Here is a 16,265-nt window from a genome sequence, read left to right as displayed (position 1 = left end):
CTCACTGTGTTTCCAGACCCGGCTGCGTGGATGCAGGGTTCGCAGATATCTGTCTTCTAAGGGATTGGTTACACGTGGTCGGCCAATCCGAGACCGGTCAGTGTTGCGGCCACTCCTGTTGTATCGTGTGATCAGTTTGATGATGGTCTGACGTCAGTGAGTGAGTGAGTATTGTTTTACGCCGCTTTTAGCAATATTCCAGCAATATCACGGCGGGAGACACCATAAATGGGCTTCACACATTGTACCCATGTCGGGAATCGAACCCGGGTCTTCGGCGTGACGAGCGGACGCTTTAACCACTAGGCTACCCGACCGCCCTCTCTCTCTCTCTCTCTCTCTCACACTCTCTCTCTCTGCATTTAAAGTGACATTTGTTCGGTGTGTTTTGGGTTCCTATGATTGTGTGTGACACGTTCGGTCGAGTTTTATACAGGTACCTGCACGGGTGGTCCATGCAGCACCGAACAACCTGTTTACGATATGTCTTGTCGCAGCACGTGCATCGACGGTCTAGTGCTTTGATCTTTGTCAGCTGCTATTGTTTTACCTATCAGTGCTAATTACCCCCAGGTTTCACATTTACTTATCAATGTTAATTACCCCCGTCTGCCCATTGTCAATTACCAATCAGTGATAATTTAAGTCCTGGCTTCCAGTTGTCCATGACCATCAGCGCTAATTACTGTAACGTATTGGCTGTGCACTCTACTGCATTAGGTTCCTGACAACCTCGGGTAAACCTTGTAACCAGCTCATCTTCCAAGCCCAGTTTTTTGAAATGGGTTACTTCTAATCTAATTTTAATTGTAGGTTTTACTATTAACCTTTTATAACTTGCCTTTTGATGTGAACACAGTTGTGTTTGATGATTGGTTAAAAGTCACAATTGTTTCACATGAAAATTCCATGACGAAAATCAAAACCAGCAACCCCACATGTGATGTTAAGTCTTGTAACCAACTGTTTTCCCACAGCTGCCGGCTCGGGTGATTAGACGTTGTAGAATTTCACATGTCATGACTTGAGCTGGTCCATGCTGCACGTGTTTTTTCTCTCAGACGCTTTGATCGAATTCCTTTTATACCGCGACACACTGCATTGTTTCACCATAAAATGTGTTCAGTTTTTTGCGCTATTTCTTGCATTTAGGCGGTTCATAAGTTGGATAAAACACGGTTCCTCGGGTTTGGTTCAAAATGTAAAAACCTTGAACTCGGGCTTTTCCCTCGCTAGCGATTTTATATTTTCAACCAAAACCTCGGAGGCGTGTTTTTTTATACTTCATACGTTTCCGACAGTGTATTTGTTGCAATGTAAAGAAGAAAGAAAGAAAACATTTGAATCATTTTCCTTTAATCCAGCGACAGGCTAGGCACATAATGATGTATTCGGGCGCGGTACATCAGATATTCCAACTCCAGCTGTTTGTATCCGCCGACGTAATGGAAAGAGATGGGATGATCACTCATGCTCTGGATACCCTGAAATAATAATAATAATAATAATAATAATAATGATAATAATAATGATGATGATGATGATGATGATGATGATGATGATGATGATGATGATGAAATATCACGACACCAAGAATGGGTCTCGTTGTACCCATGTTAGATATCGAAACCGGTCTTCAATGTGACAACCCAATGTTTTGCCACCAGACCCACCGCCCAGACCTATCTTTAATATGCACGTGTATTGTCCTTTTCACCATAATGTAACCATACTAGGACCGGGGACACCAAGAATGGACGCTAAGTATTATACCTACAATGGGATTCGACCCCTGTTCTTCAGTATGGCGATACCATGCATGAAGGACTAGGTCATCCAACCGTCTCCCGTAAACATTAGCAGCAATGATGACATCACGTTGATCCCCGTGAATACCATCAGCACCAATGACCGACTCTAAGACATACCTTCTTGGCACCGTTGGCGTCGTACTTCCGGTACCACTGCGGGTATTTACCAGACAGGTGGGAGTGAGGAGTCATGCAGTGAAACTTGCTCCTTCCTTGCGAGTCTGTTGAATTTGCTAACTTTACTTCCAATGACTGCATGCACTGACCAAATGCTGCATCCCCCGCTGTACCCTTTTGGCGACATATTTTCGGACGATGTCCATGTTGACCAAACCTTCTCAGGGCCTCTTTGCTGACAACCAATCCGGATCCGCCACTTGAGTATCCTTGTTTAATAATTGCCTTAAAATGATGGCCGAAATATAGTGGCTCGTTTGTGTCGAAATCAGCCAGGAAGTGACGAAGGTTTTCCACAACGAGGTAAGTGTCGTCATCTGCTTTAAAGAACCAATCACAGTCGTCGAAATGATGTTCATAAATATAACGAAAGCCTCCAAGAGTTTTTTCGGTCAAATGGTTCCGACCTTCAGAAACGTTAAGTCCAACCGTTGGAAAGGTCGTGTTCGTTTCCGAGCTGATGAACACCACTTTGTCACAGCGTTTAGCCCATGTCATCTGGATAAACCTCGCCCTCTTTTCAAGATTCCGTGGGCTTGTCATAATCCAGCAAGATATTCGCAAGCGAGAAGCCATCGTATCAGGGGCTTCTTGGACATCTGAAATATAACAAAATGTGAGAACAATATTTGAACAATATTTTTAAACCCCTGATGACGTCAAACTACAGTTACAGAGTGAGTGAGTGATTATAGTTTTACGCCACTTTTAGCAATATTCCAGCAATATCACGGCGGTGAACACCAGAAATGGGCTTCACACAATGTACCCATGTTGGGAATTGTACCCGGGTCTTCGGCGTGATGAGGGAACGCTTTAACCACTAGGCTACCCGACCGCCCCCTACAGTAACAGAAGGTTCTTCTAAATGTCGGTAAACTTCCAAGGCAGGCAATATCAACAATGCCCGGGACCTGGTGAATAAATTTCAATTGTAATACATGTACCTATGTTTTACAATTAACGTTTCATAAACTTGTTATCATTAATTGTGTTTGATGATTGGTCAAAAGTAAAAAAAAAAAATTAACATGGACATTCCATGACTTGAATCGAACCTCGCATATCGTGTTAAGTACATAACCAACTGTTTTCCCACTGAGCTACCGGGGCAGGTGATGAGAAACATGTTCAGTTTATCATGTCATGACTCCAGCTGGCCCATGCTGCACGTGGTATTTCTCTAGCGCGCTTTGAGCGAATTGCTTTTATACCCCGATACACTGTATTGTTTCACTATAACGTATGTCGATAGACCGTTTTAAGACATTCGTGACCAACCCGTGTTATTCCGGGACAAGCCGAATAGCGACTCGCGCTCCTCTCGTGGCAATTTTTGCAACTAGGTTCCGTCTTAGCGCAAACGGGCATACCTAAAACAATTGTCAACTCGTTGCGTAATGGTTCACATATATTTCCCCATATATTATATATATTTCAGATGCAATTTAAAGGACATCGGGACGTGCGGCATTATGCAGTATGATTGAACACATTTCACTGTGTCTTGGGTATATTTTTAGATGCAAGACATATGTAAATTCAAAAATTATTTCTGAGGGATTATTTGACAAAGAACTTGAAATCATACGCGCATTCCGATTGGTTTGTCGTATTTTCGCACATAACATTCATCGAGAAGGGGACGAGTCTTCTTGCAGGTTACGGAAAGGGGCGAGTGGTGTCGAATACGTTTTAAGACTCGGAGTAGGGGTACATATACGTGTGGCTCTGTCGTCAAAGGAGTCGAATTTTGCTGTGCAGAGTTACGTCCCTTATGCGTGCCAGAATTCCATGGGTGGCCCAGTCGTTTAAGGAGAGGCAATTCGCGGTAGAGAGTTGCCTCCCTTGGGCACACCACAAACCTTGTCACAGCTTGTCATGCCCGTGTTCGTGAGTTTCACCACAGTGGCGTAACGTCTTAGACCTGCATCACGTCGGGCTTTCCTCCAACATTAAGCTGACACGCTGTGATACAACTGGAACAATAGACTTGCTAATTCCTACTAGAATTGTGTTGGACTCCTTTTTTTTTAAATCTCTAGGGTCTGGGAGACAGTCTAGGGAACGAAGAATAACCGAGATCCCGGTGGTTATTCAAGACCGGCGTTAAATCGAGGAAATACGGTGCTGTTGAAAGCGGCGTAGTTGAAAGCGGCGTAAAACACAATGCAAGTCAGTTATAAGAGGATTCGGACACAGCATAGAGTAATACACAGCTTACATGCTCAGCCGAGTGGGGTGAGGTGAGGTGAAATGGGGTTTAACGTCGCGTCCAAGATTATTGCACTTATATAGCGACGTGCATGCACGTGTGTGTGTGTGTGTGGCTGCTTGTACTAGTCCGGACTGATGCCGATTTATAGTGCAAGCCCACTGAGATACCATGCCGCAGTTTTAACATGAATACCCCACTCAGACACAGTATACTGATTCCGAGTCGACCAGTCCTTGTTTTAGCCCCTCAGTGCCGAGCGGCAGACAGGGTAACAACAAGTACCATACTTTAACGTCTTTTGGTATGACGCGGCCGGGGATCGAACCCCGGACCTTCCGCTCTCCGGGTGGGCGCTCTACCACTAGACCACGGAGGCGGTTAGCCGAGTGGGGAATTCAAATTGCTTAAAGCACGAGCCAGTGGAGGGGAAATAAATATTGTTATTTCAAATATAGGGGTTTTACGAAACAATAATCACTTGATCATATAATTTCATTCTTTAAATAATCAATGTTTTAGCGATATTTTCATTCACTGACGTAGATTTAGAAATCTCGCAGGAACACATTGCATAAGTGAAACTGTCCATTTTTTATACTGCGCCAAATGATTAGCTACAATGCTTGTTTGCATTGGCAGAGCGGTCGTGTAGCCTTTTGGTTTAAGCTGGTCATGCCGAAGACCCGGCATGGGTACAATGTGTGAATTAAGCGCCATGATACTGCTGGAATATTGCTAAAAGCGGCGTTAAACCATACTCACTCACTCACTCACGGTTTACATTGGCACTCACACCCCGGCAAAACACTAAAACTCTAATCTACACGTTTTGGGAACGTTAAGCAATAATATTTGCATCGACATATGTTTATCAAAAATAGTTCCTGTTAATCAACTTCATTTTATCGGATGGTGATGCCAAGTTTATCGGAATGGTTTATCAACACTAGCCCTATCTTAAACGTCGACGTCCTTACCGTCATACACCGCCCCGTCCTCGTGAGATGCGCGTCCACTGTAGCGGTCCTGCATCCTGTCAATACGGGTAGTGCCACCCGATAAAACAAACACGCAGTACGTCACCACGAACCCAGAGCACGCCCCTATCAAATACTTCGAGATTCGGGAAACCCAAAACATTATCCAGGTCGGTCTGTGTGTTCGGCGAGCGGGTGAGGCTGTAGAAAACTCGTCTTGTCTTTTACATGTTACCCGGATATTTTCTGTGTGACGTCACAACAATTCACCGTTATGTGAGATGCCTTCAATGTTTCCATCGCTGCGGACAGCCATCCACGAGTAGACGTGCTGAGACAAGGCGTCCGCTGTTATAGGTGATTATAATCACGACTAGTGCCGGATTAGCACTGTCGTTGATCTAGAGAGAGCAAACGCTGATGATAATTGTAGAAATTACGCTATGTGCCGTCATCTTTATTATCGGGACCTATCAGCATCTTAAGGACTAAGTTTTATCACATTTGAATTGATAGGACAATCAGATCAGATATCAGTATGCCAATTAAGCCTGAGGATATATGGCAATATGGTTGTTAAGGGAGATAACTCATCACCCCGCGGCATGACGACACATGGTCAGTTATCGCCTAAACACGTTGGGCCTTGAGATTGTGCTATTTCAAACTGTTATTCGGATATTATTCATAAAAAGGGTTGATCTGTATTTCTGATTGACTTAAGTTGCTGAATAAGTGAAATACTTGCTTTATTGTACTTAGAAGGAACACTGACATGGAAATAGCTTGTGTCTTACCCTGAGTGAGTGAGTGAGTGAGTATGGTTTTACGCCGCTTTTAGCAATATTCCAGCAATATCACGGCGGGGGACACCAGAAATGGGCTTCACACATTGTACCCATGTCGGGAATCGAACCCGGGTCTTCGGCGTGACGAGCAACGCTTTAACCACAAGGCTACCTGACCGCCCCCTACAGTAACAGCAGGTTCTTCTAAATGTCCAAGGCAGGCAATATTAACAATGCCCGGGACCTGGTGAATAAATTTCAATTGTTATACATGTACCTATGTTTTACAATTAACGTTTTATAAACTTGTTATCACAATTGTGTTTGATGATTGGTCAAAAGTAAAAACAAAATTAACATGGACATTCCATGACTTGAATCGAACCTCGCATATCGTGTTAAGTACGTAACCAACTGTTTTCCCACTGAGCTACCGGGGCAGGCGATGAGAAAGTTGTTCAGTTTATTGTGTAATGACTCCAGCTAGCCCATGCTGCACGTGGTATTTCTCTAGCACGCTTTGAGCGAATTGCTTTTATACCCCGATACACTGTATTGTTTCCCTATAACGAATGTCGATTGACATTGATATTTACAGAACGAGCAGGCGTCGTACACAAGTCTCCTTCTGGTAAAGTATTTCGTAAATTTAACTTTGGTTTATTAATAATGCATCTCAAGTTGCGAGATACTTTTCTATAGATCTCAACTGTCAACCGTTCTGATCATGCCAGTGGCGTGGTCTAGCGGTAGAGCGTCCGCACGGAGAGCGGAAGGTCCGAGGTTCGATCCCCGGCCGCCAAAAAGACGTTAAAAGACGGTGCTTGTTGTTACCTTGTCTGGCACTCGGCATTAACGGGCTAAAACAAGGACTGGTCGGCTCGGAGTCAGTATACTGTGTCTGAGTGGGGTATTCATGTTAAAAATGCGGCATGGTATCTCAGTGAGCTAGCACTATAAATCGGCATCAGTCCGGACTAGTACAAGCAGCCACACACACACACACACGTACATGCACGTCGCTTTACAAGTGCAATAATCTTGGACGCGACGTTAAACCCCATTTCACCTCACCTCACCTCACCCTTCCCACGGAACATGCTAGTTAAATATTCATTACTTTACAATTCCGTATGTCTGTCGTTCTGTGTGTGTCGGTCGGTCCATCTGTCTGTCTGTCTGCCTATGTGTGTGTCGGTCGGTCCATATGTCTGTCTGCCTGTCGTTTTGTGTGTGTGTCGGTCGGTCCATATGTCTGTCTGTCTGTCGTTCTGTGTGTGTGTGTCGGTCTTCGGTCGGTAATGGAGAAACGGCAAGATACGGCCTTACCCTGTTTCCCGCAACACAGAAAAAGAGCACGAGTGAGTGAGTGAATGTTGCATTTCATCGAAGTTAGCAGTGGTACAGCTATATCAACTTTTGTTGTAGACTACAGTCTGGGCCAGACAAACAAATGGTTAACATCATGAGCAATGGCACAAAGGATGACATGACGTCCACGACAGTGACTTCTTTATATTTCACAGAATCTGCATCACGCAGGTCACCAGTGGGACGAGAAGCAGACCCAAGAAGACACGGCCACATCCTGACTTGCTACCTGTAACAGAATCATACAATGAGACCTTGTTAGTCTGGTTTCCCCGCCCTCCTGATAAATACTGCGGACATTTCCTGTTAAAGATATTTTCATATAAGCGAAAGGACAAAACAGTCTCCCTACCAATAGTTCGTTTATCGGAACAGTATCATCCGGATTAACGAGGTATAACTGAAGCTATTGGGATTATTTTAATACAATCTAATCGTTCCTCGTCATCACGCCTTCATCTGTTCAACTGTGAGTGAGTGAGTATGGTTTTACGCCGTTTTTAGCAATATTCCAGCAATATCACGGCGGGGGACACCAGAAATGGGCTTCACACATTGTACCCATGTCGGGAATCGAACCCGGGTCTTCGGCGTGACGAGCGAACGCTTTAACCACTAGGCTACCCGACCGCCCCCTGTTCGACTGTACTTGGATACGTTGGACTTGATACAGGCAAAGTGAGCTTTGTAATATGTCTTCAGTACTTAATTGTTTGTTTGTTTGTTTGTCGCCGCCTTCATCAATATTTCACCTGTATGACAACGGCCTGTTTGAACCAGATAATCCAGTGGTTGACATCATGAGCATCGATCTACACACTTGGGATACGATGACATGCATCAACCAAGTCACCGAGAGTGACCACGCGATCCCGCTACACGCCTCTTACGGCAATCATGGGTAGCAGAAGACCTATTCTCTACCAGGATCGGCACGAGTATAGTTCGTATTACATTTATATTTAAACAAAACTAATTATATAGATTTTCAAATAAGGCGTTTACCAAGTGGTAAAGGTCTGGGACCCGCATCACTTTGGTCTTTACTCACACAGGAGGCTGACACGCCATGATACAACTAGAATACTGTCGCCAATACTGCCCAGCTATAAGACGGCGGTCTGTAAATAATCGAGTATGGACCAGACAATCAAATGATTGACATCATGAGCATCGATCCACTCAATTGGAATATGATGACATGCATCAACCAAGTCAGCGACCCTGACCATCCGATCACGTTAATATATCAGAAAAGGGCCTCACCATTGTACTGTTTCTGCACTTCAGTGGCCTTCACCCTGTTATTGACCTTGGCCTCGGCCTCTGTCTGGTCCGCTTGTTGACCTGTGATGACAGTTGTTGCCTCTGGCGTCAGTGTTGACCAGCTGTAGCCTGAAGGTGGGGTAAGTGTTGAGAACCCTTGTGTTTCATCTTTTGTTACCCGGGAGACTGTGAAGGGCAGCTTAGTCGTCGTTGTCGTGGTTTGTGTCGAATCTGTTTCCGAAAAAGGCAAAAACCAATATTTGACCTTGACACGGAAACATCCATATGCAACACTTAAGGTCAAAGTGAAGCGGGGAGCACGGGTGGCCCAGGCGTCTTAGGGCGCCGCGACTCGCTGTGCAGAGTTGCGTCCCTTGGGCACGCCAGAAACATGATTGTGGGTTCGGATCCCGGTTCGCCCCGATTATGTTTCTAGGATTTTCAGCACCATACCTGTGTTCGTGGGTTTCACCGAAGTGGTAAACGTCTGAAACCTGCATCACTTCGGGCTCTCCTCCCACAGTAAGCGGACACGCCGTGATATGACTGGAATACTTTTAAAAGCGGCGTTATATTAAACCCCACTCACTCAATGTGAAGCTAAAATACCATGTGACTTTTAACATCACTGGCAATATGCTTCCTCAACTATTCCAGAGGGGTGTGAATGAGTATGGTTGTACGCCGCTTTTAGCAATATTCAAGCGCTATCTTGGCATGGGACACCAGAAACGGGTTTGACACAATGCTCTCTTCTGGGGACTCAAACCCGGGCCTTCCATGTGACCAGCGAACGTTTTCGGAAAGTCCTGTGCATTAGACTATACTTCCTATGGGGTAAGCAAGTCCTATGAGGCTATACTTCCTATGGGGTAAGCAAGTCCTATGAGACTATACTTCCTAAGGGGTAAGCAAGTCCTATGAGACTATACTTCCTATGGGGTAAGGAAGTCCTATGCATGAGACTATATTTCCTATGGGGTAAGCAAGTCCTATGAGACAGGGTAAGTAAAATTGGTAGGAGATAGGGTGGGGTGTGTAGGCAGTCCTGAGCTGGAGATAAGAAAGTCCCACAAAGGGGACAATAAATACCTACGTAGGGGATAAACGTAAGTCTTCCGAGGGCGGTAGAACTATCTTGGGTTAAAGTGTCATGATACTCACTTGTGTCAGATTTGTGCAGACATGCCCGCGGACACACTGAAACAAAGAACAACCCCAGCTTCAGATTCAGATCTTGACCTTGCGTGACCTTTCCAGAGCATTTTACATAACATTGGCCGCTGGCTTCTTGCATACACAGTCGTATACACCATCGAGCGTGACCTCACCCAATCTCATTAAAATCAGATCTTAGTTCTCGCTACCGCTAAACAAAGATCTGAGGACATCTCATTATGAGGTCAAGTCAGACCGACCTTGCGCGAACTTTGACCTATGAGAAGGCAGCTTTCTCGTGCTTTACGGCACTAATTTCAAATTGGCGACTACGCTTCGAAACATATTTTGACAAATTCTCGATTACAAATTTGAAATCTGAACAAAAGAACATTCTGGAATGGCTAATCGATGGTCTAGATTGTATGGACACTGTCGTTAAACCCGTAACTATCGTTCGGAGTTAAAGTTTTCGAGGCTGCATGATCAGAAATCACATTCCGACTGTCACTTTCATAATCTGGTAAGCGATGCTCTGATTGGTCGGATGAAAGTTCGTTCTGACGTGACCCCTAATGGGATGTCCTCACATCTTTGTTTAGCGGTATCGTGAACTGAGGTCTGATTTTAATGAGATTGGACCTCAATCTGGATAACAAAAACTTAATGTTTCACGTGAATATATATATATCATTTTGCAATATGTCATTCCGCCACGGTGGCCGATGGAAAGAAACATGGCTCGACGCTAGCATCGCCTCAGATAGGAGCTATATGTCACTGTGTCAGATCCGAAGATTTGTCCCTCGAGCGACGACGTCAGCAACTTTTATTATAAACCTTTTGTGACGTCACCCTACTGTGTGAGGTGATTCTTTAAAGGGCAAGAAAAGCGATAAAAAAGTATTGTGATTTTGTTGCAAATATCAATTTGCCTAGATAGTCAGAGAGAAAAAAATCATATTTGTATAAAGAATTTAAATGTCTAGTGAAAGTGCTGAAATCACACTCTCCGTTATCGGTTTCCAAAACAAACCTATTTGGGGGCGTGGCCTAATGGGTCCGGCTCAGCGATGTCAACTATTTTCATTGGCTGATATGTTTGCCGCGTTGTGATTCTTTGCCGTTATACATACTAAGTTGTGGACAGGGTATCAAATGAATAAAGTAGACAGAGAGGCAGATTAGGCGTCGACCCGATGGTCATGAAAGTTGAAATTGCGCAGCGCGTCAAACTCCGGGAACCCGTTTTAACCCCAGTAAGGGGATCCCCTGCAGTGGCGGAATTTTTCCTTTGGGAACGATTTCACTAGTGTGTTTTTTCCCGTCTGTTTTACCTTATTTCCGTTTTTCAAATTTAATTTTTGTCAAGAATTTGTGATTAATTATACCCTTAACTATTAAAATCTGAATAATTGCTGACTTTACTTGATATACTGCGAATATATTCATTGACCCCGGGCATTCAGAAGATGTGTGTGTCTCTGTGTGTGTGTGCGTGTGTGCGTGTGTGCGTGTGTGTGTGTGTGTGTGTGTCCCGATTTCATAGTGCTAGCCCACTGAGATACCATGCCACAGTTTAACATGAATACCCCATTCAAACAGAGTATACTAACTTCGAGCCGATCAGTCCTTGTTTTAGCCCCCTAATGCCGAGGGCCAGACAGGGTAACAACAAGAACCATCTTATAACCTCTTTTGGTATGACGCGGCCGGGGATCGAACACCGAACCTTCCGCTCTCCGGTTGGACGCTCTACCAGTTAACCAAGGAGGCGGTCGTTTAAAGTGGTGATTGGTTTAACAGAACTGTTACACTTAACCCGTTAATCCGAAACCTTAATCCAGGATCACCGGATTAACGAGGTTGCAAGGTATTCTTTCCGCTCACCTCTCAGCTGGCAGACAAACATCTTCTCCTGGCTACACATCGCATCGTTCCACTGGCAGTGGTGATCTTTGCATACATACTCGCAGCAGTTCTCTCCCCTGCCACTTGGTTCTCCCTTTTGCCAGTGAGAGTAGCCTGGCTTTCCTTGTGTGAATTCGAACTCGCCTGATGACGCTCGCTTTAATCCAAACCAGAACATGTTTGCGAAGAACCAAACTAAAATGATAGGAAGTACAGTTTCATATAGTCTCATACAGTTTCGTACAGTTTCATATAGTCTCATACAGTTTCGTACAGTTTCATACAGTTTGATATCGATATCTTGTCTCGAATAAGTTTCCAAGTCCATGTCTATTCACCTTAATAAATAATTTTCGCTTCGAGACAATGTGTGAGTATGGTTTTAAATTGCTTCCAGCAATATCACTCGGAGGATTGTTCACACAGTTTTTCCCATATGGGGAATTAAACCCGGGCCTTTGGCGTGACGAGCGAACGCTGTAACCACTAGGTTACCCCACCACCCTTTAAACTCAAGTTTGACTTCCTTTAAATTGTTTCACAGCAAAGTGTAACGTTTGGAAATCAAGGTAAGGCGTTGGCTCGTAATGCCCAGACCCGGTTCGATTCCCCGCATGTGTGCAGTACCTGTTACCCATTTCTGGTGTCTCCCCCCGCTAATATTGCTAAAAGTGGCGTATCAGTCTGCTCATACACTCGGATAATCGGAGCTGGAATGCATCCCAGGTGAGCTAAGACACAGCCAAGGTGAGCTACAATACAAGACATACCACAGGTGAGCTACAAAACAAGACACAAACCGGTCAGCTACAACACAAGACACAGACCAGGTGAGCTACACACGAGACACATCCCTGGTGAGCTACAACACAAGACACAGCCTAGGTGAGCTACAACACAAGACACAGCTCAGGTTAGCTACAACACAAGACACATCCCCGGTGAGCTACAACACAAGACACATCCCTGGTGAGCTACAACACAAGACACAGCCTAGGTGAGCTACAACACAAGACACAGCTCAGGTTAGCTACAACACAAGACCCATCCCCGGTGAGCTACAACACAAGCCACATCCCTGGTGAGCTACAACACAAGACACAGCCTAGGTGAGCTACAACGCATGACACAGCCCTGGTGAGCTACAAATCAAGACACAGCCCAGGTGAGCTACAACACAAGAAAAAACCCAGATGATCTAGAAACACAAAACACAACCTAGGTGAGCTACAACACAAGACACAACCTAGGTGAGCTGCAACATAAGACACAGCCCAGGAGAGCAACAACACAAGAAAAAAACCAGATGATCTAGAAACACAAAACACAGCTCAGGTGAGTTACAACAAAAGACACAACCAAGGTGAGCTGCAAAACAATACACAACCCAGGTGAGCTACAACCCAAGACACAGCCAAGGTGAGCTACAACACAAGACACAGCCCAGGTGAGCTACAACACAAGACACCACCTAGGTTAGCAACAACACAACACAGCCCAGATGAGCTACAACATAAGACACAACCTAGGTGAGTAGCACGACAACACAGCCCAGGTGAGCTACAACATAAGACACAGTCCAGGTGAGCTACAATACAAGACACAGCACATGTGAGCTACAACACAAAACACAGCCTAGGTGAGCTACAACACAATACACAGCCAAGGTGAGCTACAACTTAGGACGCAACCTAGGTGAGCTACAACACAAGACACAGCACAGGTGAGTCACAAGACACAACCCAGGTGAGCTACAACACAAGACACAGCCTAGGTGAGCTACAACACAAGACACAGCACAGGTGAGCTACAACACAAGACATAGCACAGGTGAGCTACAACACAAGACACAGCCTAGGTGAGCTACAACACAAGACACTGCCTAGGTGAGCTACAACACAAGACACAGCCCAGGTTAGCTACAACACAAGACACAGCACAGGTGAGCTACAACACAAGACACAGCCTAGGTGAGCTACAACACAAGACACAGCCCAGGTGAGCTACAACACAAGACACAGCCCAGGTGAGCTACAACACAAGACACAGCCCAGGTGAGCTACAACACAAGACACAGCCCAGGTGAGCTTCTTCACAAGACACAGTCCTGTTCACGTACATCCAGAATCGAAGGTGTTCAGATATTTTTCTATCTCCGAGTTTTCTTGTCGAGTTCTTGGGTGGGCAAGCTGCGCTCCTTTTTTCCCGCAAAAGACTTCTGCTGCAGCTCGAGACTTTTTAATTTTCTTGTCGACAAAAAAACAGGTGCGTCCGATCAGAGTGAGACCGCCTCCACACTGGGCTGAATATAAAAAAAATATTAATTAGGCATCAAAATATTAATTATTTCGTAATTCCATTGGCATATAAAGGCACGCCCACTCGCGGCCTATTGTTTTCTGATTGGCTAATAATAGAGTGGACGGAGTATTTGTTGCCTTACTGCCCTGCGTTGTCATTGATTTCGCATTGTTGTCTACTCTTTGTGTGTTGTTGATTAAATAAGCTTTGTGGTCTTGTTGTTTGTTGTTCCGGGTGTGAGAAGGTCTCCGGTACTACGTGCGAGTACTACTAGAGTCGCGTGAAGTAACGGCAGACTGAAATCGGTCAAGGATTGGAGCCAGTGGTTTGCCTGGTCCAGACTGGGACCAGGTTTGTCAGCACCATACCCACGCGCCTCGGTTTTATCGGCAGCAAACAACTAAATAGTGCATCACTTCAGGCTTTCATCCCACCCTGAACTGACATGCCGTTATATAACTGAAATATTGACACACCCTGATATAACTAAAATACTGACACACCCTGATATAACTGAAATACTGACACACCCTGATATAACTGAAATATTGACACTCTGATATAACTGAAATATTGAACACAATTACATACCGTTAGTCCGTGCAGCATGAACACAATTACATACCGTTATCCTGTGCAGCATGAACACAATTACATACCGTTATCCCGTGCAGCATGAACACAATTACATACCGTTAGTCCGTGCAGCATGAACACAATTACATACCGTTATCCCGTGCAGAATGAACATAAATTACATACCGTTAGTCAGCGCAGCATGAATACAATTACATACCGTTATCCTGTGCAGCATGAACACAATTACATACTGTTATCCCGTGCAGAATGAACACAATATACATACCGTTAGTCCGCGCAGCATGAATACAATTACATACCGTTATCCCGTGCAGAATGAACACAATTACATACCGTTATCCTGTGCAGCATGAACACAATTACATACCGTTAGTCCGCGCAGCATGAACACAATTACATACCGTTAGTCCGCGCAGCATGAACACAATTACATACTGTTATCCTGTGCAACATGAACACAATTACATACCGTTATCCTGTGCAGCATGAACACAATTACATACCGTTAGTCCGTGCAGCATGAACACAATTACATACCGTTATCCTGTGCAGCGTGAACACAATTACATACCGTTAGTCCGTGCAGCAAGAACAGAATTACATACCGTTATCCCGTGCAGCATGAACACAATTACACACCGTTAGTCCGTGCAGCATGAACACAATTACATACCGTTATCCTGTGCAGCATGAACACAATTATATACCGTTAGTCCGTGCAGCATGAACACAATTACATACCGTTAGTCCGTGCAGCATGAATACAATTACATACCGTTAGTCCGTGCAGCATGAATACAATTACATACCGTTATCCCGTGCAGCATGAACACAATTACATACCGTTAGTCCTCGCAGCATGAACACAATTACATACCGTTAGTCCGTGCAGCCTGAATACCCGCATATAGAAGCATCAGAACAATGGTCATCTGCATCCCGGTGTTTTAAAGTTGCATACAGCTTTATTGCATCTGTTAGATTAATTACACAGTGATCACTTTTATACCCTTTGTTCCCCAACATACCGTGTTCGATGTACATAACGTCAGCCTGAGACTCCATTCCCACGACTTTTAAGCACTGGGTTGTTAAGCGCAACAACGTCGGGCTGTCCGCCTGCATGTTCCGTTGGTATCAGCGAGTCACAATTCCTCGTCTGGATGGGAATTGAGAACGCGCCTTTAACATTAACTTTAAACCAAGGCGAACCGATTTGTGCACTGAAAGGCTGCCAGTTATATCCGACGGCGTTCACGAACTGTAACATTGCAAAAATGTGTTTTTGGAGTAAATGGGTTTACCCCAAGGTTGTCTGTTGTAGCGCTTTGTATTAATTGCGTAACAACACGCGAGGGATGGGACTGGTCAATATTTCGGTAATACAGTTGACAAACACTAAGATTAAAAGTTATGTCATCAACTGAGTTACTTATAAATAATTAAGAAATGACTCAATATTTTCTGTGACGTATTTATACATTATATGTAGGTATTATATAATTAATCATACTTTTAACACTTTCATGATTAAGATTAAATTATATTTGCCTCATATCGCTATTGCATTCATGGCGATTCTGGGTAAAAATCATTCGTGACCAACACGTGTTATTCCGGGACAAGCCGAATAGCTCCTTGCAGGTTACGGAAAGGGGCGAGTCGTGACGAATGGGTAAAAATATAG

The 16,265-nt window shown here is 44.5% G+C and overlaps 2 protein-coding genes across 2 annotated transcripts; both read right to left on the bottom strand.

The window, feature by feature from the left end:
* Positions 1-1,355: 1,355 nt before the first annotated feature.
* On the bottom strand, positions 1,356-5,238 carry LOC139470458 (glycoprotein-N-acetylgalactosamine 3-beta-galactosyltransferase 1-B-like). The gene is made up of 3 exons (XM_071252865.1): positions 5,184-5,238; positions 1,929-2,587; positions 1,356-1,484 (listed from the first exon to the last, which is right to left on the bottom strand). Exons 1-3 carry the CDS (start codon positions 5,236-5,238, stop codon positions 1,356-1,358), a joined length of 843 nt encoding a protein of 280 aa, XP_071108966.1.
* Positions 5,239-7,491: 2,253 nt separating this feature from the next.
* On the bottom strand, positions 7,492-15,516 carry LOC139470011 (uncharacterized). Its single transcript, XM_071252296.1, has 6 exons — positions 15,456-15,516; positions 13,797-13,979; positions 11,657-11,872; positions 9,773-9,808; positions 8,609-8,839; positions 7,492-7,571 (listed from the first exon to the last, which is right to left on the bottom strand). The coding sequence occupies exons 1-6, from the start codon at positions 15,514-15,516 to the stop codon at positions 7,492-7,494; spliced, it is 807 nt and encodes a 268-aa protein (XP_071108397.1).
* Between the last annotated feature and the right edge of the window lie 749 nt (positions 15,517-16,265).

This window comes from Haliotis cracherodii, unplaced genomic scaffold (genome assembly GCF_022045235.1).
Source record: "Haliotis cracherodii isolate W230 unplaced genomic scaffold, xgHalCrac1.p SCAF_20, whole genome shotgun sequence".
Taxonomy (NCBI): domain Eukaryota; kingdom Metazoa; phylum Mollusca; class Gastropoda; order Lepetellida; family Haliotidae; genus Haliotis; species Haliotis cracherodii.
This window is presented reverse-complemented; position numbering and strand designations above follow the sequence as displayed.